At 47.6% G+C, this 3,026-nt stretch overlaps 1 protein-coding gene across 1 annotated transcript; it reads right to left on the bottom strand.

The window, feature by feature from the left end:
* Positions 1-649: 649 nt before the first annotated feature.
* Positions 650-1,681, bottom strand: LOC138890278 (uncharacterized). The gene is made up of 3 exons (XM_070173650.1): positions 1,622-1,681; positions 1,472-1,537; positions 650-1,375 (listed from the first exon to the last, which is right to left on the bottom strand). The coding sequence occupies exons 1-3, from the start codon at positions 1,679-1,681 to the stop codon at positions 650-652; spliced, it is 852 nt and encodes a 283-aa protein (XP_070029751.1).
* Between the last annotated feature and the right edge of the window lie 1,345 nt (positions 1,682-3,026).

Raw genomic sequence — 3,026 nt, forward strand, 5'->3', positions numbered from 1 at the left:
ATATACATTCGACCTAGTTCGAATGGTTCTACATTAGACCTCGCTCGAATTTACTTACATTCGACCTCGTCCGGATCGATCTACATTCGACCTCGCTAGAATTAACTTACGCTCGACCTTGTTCGAATCGATCTATGTTCAACCTCGCTCGAATTAACTTACACTCGAACTCGTTCGAATCGATCTACATTCGACCTCGCTCGAATTAACTTACACTCGACCTCATTCGAATCGATCTACATTCGACCTTGCTTGAATTAACCTACACTCAACCTCGTTCAAATCGATCTACATTCGACCTTGCTCGAATTAACTTACATCCGACCGTGTTTGAATCAATATATATTAGACCTCGTTCGAATCGTCTACATTCGACCTCACTCGAATTAACTTACATTCGACCCCACTCGAATCGATGACCTCATTCGAATCGAACCGAAAGTCAGGGACTTTCTCACAAAAAACACTCACAAAAAAAGAGCTAGAAATATATAGCAAAAGACAACCGTTCTGTTTCAATCATTCCATACTAATAAATTTTACAAAGGGATGGAAACATGCCCCCACAAAAAACAAGCAAAAACTAAGTGCAAATACTTCACGCCCCATCATTTCCCTCATCACCAACGTCACCAGCATACTCATCATCCTACCAAGGGTTGGAGGCAACCCTATCTAAGGCGTCTTCATCATTATCTTCTCCGGGCGTACCGGGATCATAACCATAGGCGTCATGAGCTGCACGTGCCTTGACACGAATTTCCTCAAATTCTGCCTCAAAAATCTTCCCAGCAATCTTCAGAGACTTGTATATCTCAAGTTGGGCCTCAACATGAACCCACATTTCATACAACTCACGTGACACACCGGGAGCGGCAAAAGTATGAGAAGTAGACGGTTGGGCCTGCACCTGCGCCTTCTCGACCCTTAGGGCGATAACCTGCTCATTTAGCTTAGACAACTCCGCCTCCAAATCCCTGATCCGCTCTTCAAAACTCGCCTCATTGAGCTCCAAAGTTTCCGCCTCAATAGCTCGCTCAGACCTGCAAACACGAAGGGCGCCCCCTAGGGTTGCCTCCTCTATCACAGCAGTCATTCTTGTTTTCTCAGCTCGGCCCAACTCTTCAACCCTGGTGCTCAACTCACCCCTCAGGTTGACGGCCCTTGCTTTGCTCTGCTTGATCTCGACCCTTAAAGATGCCACATGCGTCTGAAGGTCAGCATTTTTAGCCATCACTCCCTTGCTCACCTCGTGCTCAACCTCCTTAGCCCTTGGTTCCTCCTCAAGCACGCTGCACCAGCCGATGGACCTCATAAGCTCCTCATCCTTCTCCTTCATCTCCTCATCCTTCTCCTTTATCTCCTCATCTTTTTGCTTAAACCCGTCGCGAAGCGTCTAAAACTGGTCATCCTGGCTAAGTAAGTCGACTAGCGTTCGATGCTTAGAACGGTACTCTCTGTACTTGGATACCATCTTCTTGAAGAGGGCCATCTTATGCTCTTCCCGCCGATCACGCTCAATCTCCATAATGAGGGTCTGACAAGCAAAAGAAGACATGTCAGTGAAAGTAAATTAAAACATATGAAATAAAATAACCTAACACGGGAAAAGCAAACTTACTCGCAAGGCCATGCCAGATATATCCAATGACAGATCCGCATCCTTCAGTGTCTGCAACATCCTATTCTTAGAATCCGCACACAGAGGAGCGAAGGTCGGCACCGCCCGTTTAGAATTGGCCAAGAGGTCATAATCTACGGGGATGACTATGTGCCGATCAGGCCCCTCCGTCTTTATCTCCACTCGGGTGAACCTCTCCTCAAAAGCCTGCACCTCCTCAGGGTCGACATCAGAGCCCGACCCATCATATTCTATAAGGATGGTTTTATCCCTTCTGCCCGCTGACGATGAGGTGACCCCGGCTGCTCATTCAGGTTCCACTCTATCGAAGGTCCCTTCAACCTCTGACGGTCTTTCCTCCGAAATGATAGCCGGCATAGGAGCAGCCTCAATGCCCATGAAGGGCGCCGCCTCTGCATAAAAAAAATAGGCCTTTTCGACTCGGTATTGGATGCACCAACCCTTCCAGTCTTCACCCTCCACCTTTTTCTCGGTACCGCTTCCCCCTCGTCATGAGAAGACTCGTCAATTAGGTGCAAGATGCGGTGATCGGAGGTCTCAGCCGATGTGACGATTGCTAGTGGGGCAGAATCACCCAACATCTGAGCTAGAGTTCTACCCTCTCGTACAGACTTAGCCAATACGAATTGCATTCCGGCCGAAGCGACTGCCTGGCGGAATGTGGGCACCAGAGCCTTTGCTTTCTTGGAAGCTCGCCGACCTGGCGCAAAAAGAAAATCATGTTTAACAAAGAACGATGACATGACAGTGGTAAGCAATAACGAAAGCGAAAGGGTCGTAGAAATGGGAATCAGACTCACTAGTCAAAGGCTTGGGATTGAACCGCTTACTAAAGGACATCCAGTCGCGATTACCCACAGTATAAGGTAAGACGCGCATTACCCAGTCCTCGATATCAGGAACCAAGAGAGGTGGACACTTACCAGCTGAAAATAGAGAGACATGAGCAAGTCAAAAACAAAAAGAGTAGAGATAAACAAAATATATGATGAATGTTAAAAGGCCCTTACGATTGAAGTTCCACTGCTCAGAGAACCCAGCTGGGTCTGCCATTACATGCTTGGTCCTGACGAAGAAGTAATTGCACAAGAACTGGAGATTCGCCTTGTCATTCATACCCGTCACTAATCCCTTAGTCCCACGGTGGGGAGATGAATCAGCGTGCCAGTGTAGAAACTGGGCGAGAAGAGATGCAGTCGATGACAAATGGATCTGCGAACTTCGCCAGCATAAAAAGGCTTTATATAGGTAAGGGGAAAGTTGTGCCGGGCAGACGCTATAAAAGCGGCAGAACTCCTCGGCGAGTGGGGGAAGAGGAAGAGAGTAACCCACCAAAAATGGGTATTGGTAGAAAGCACAATACCCAAGTCGGTGAACATATATT

Source organism: Nicotiana sylvestris, chromosome 4, assembly GCF_000393655.2.
Source record: "Nicotiana sylvestris chromosome 4, ASM39365v2, whole genome shotgun sequence".
Taxonomy (NCBI): Eukaryota; Viridiplantae; Streptophyta; class Magnoliopsida; order Solanales; family Solanaceae; genus Nicotiana; species Nicotiana sylvestris.

What these genes read in the sequence shown, in the direction of transcription:
- LOC138890278 (XM_070173650.1), bottom strand. Translation starts at nt 1,681, where the DNA reads ATGTTGCAGACACTGAAGGATGCGGATCTGTCATTGGATATATCTGGC. An exon ending in TATCTGGCATGGCCTTGCGA is followed by an intron (nt 1,538 to 1,621) that starts GTAAGTTTGCTT and finishes TTTGCTTGTCAG; the next exon opens with ACCCTCATTATGGAGATTGA. An exon ending in TGGCCCTCTTCAAGAAGATG is followed by an intron (nt 1,376 to 1,471) that starts GTATCCAAGTAC and finishes GACGGGTTTAAG; the next exon opens with CAAAAAGATGAGGAGATAAA.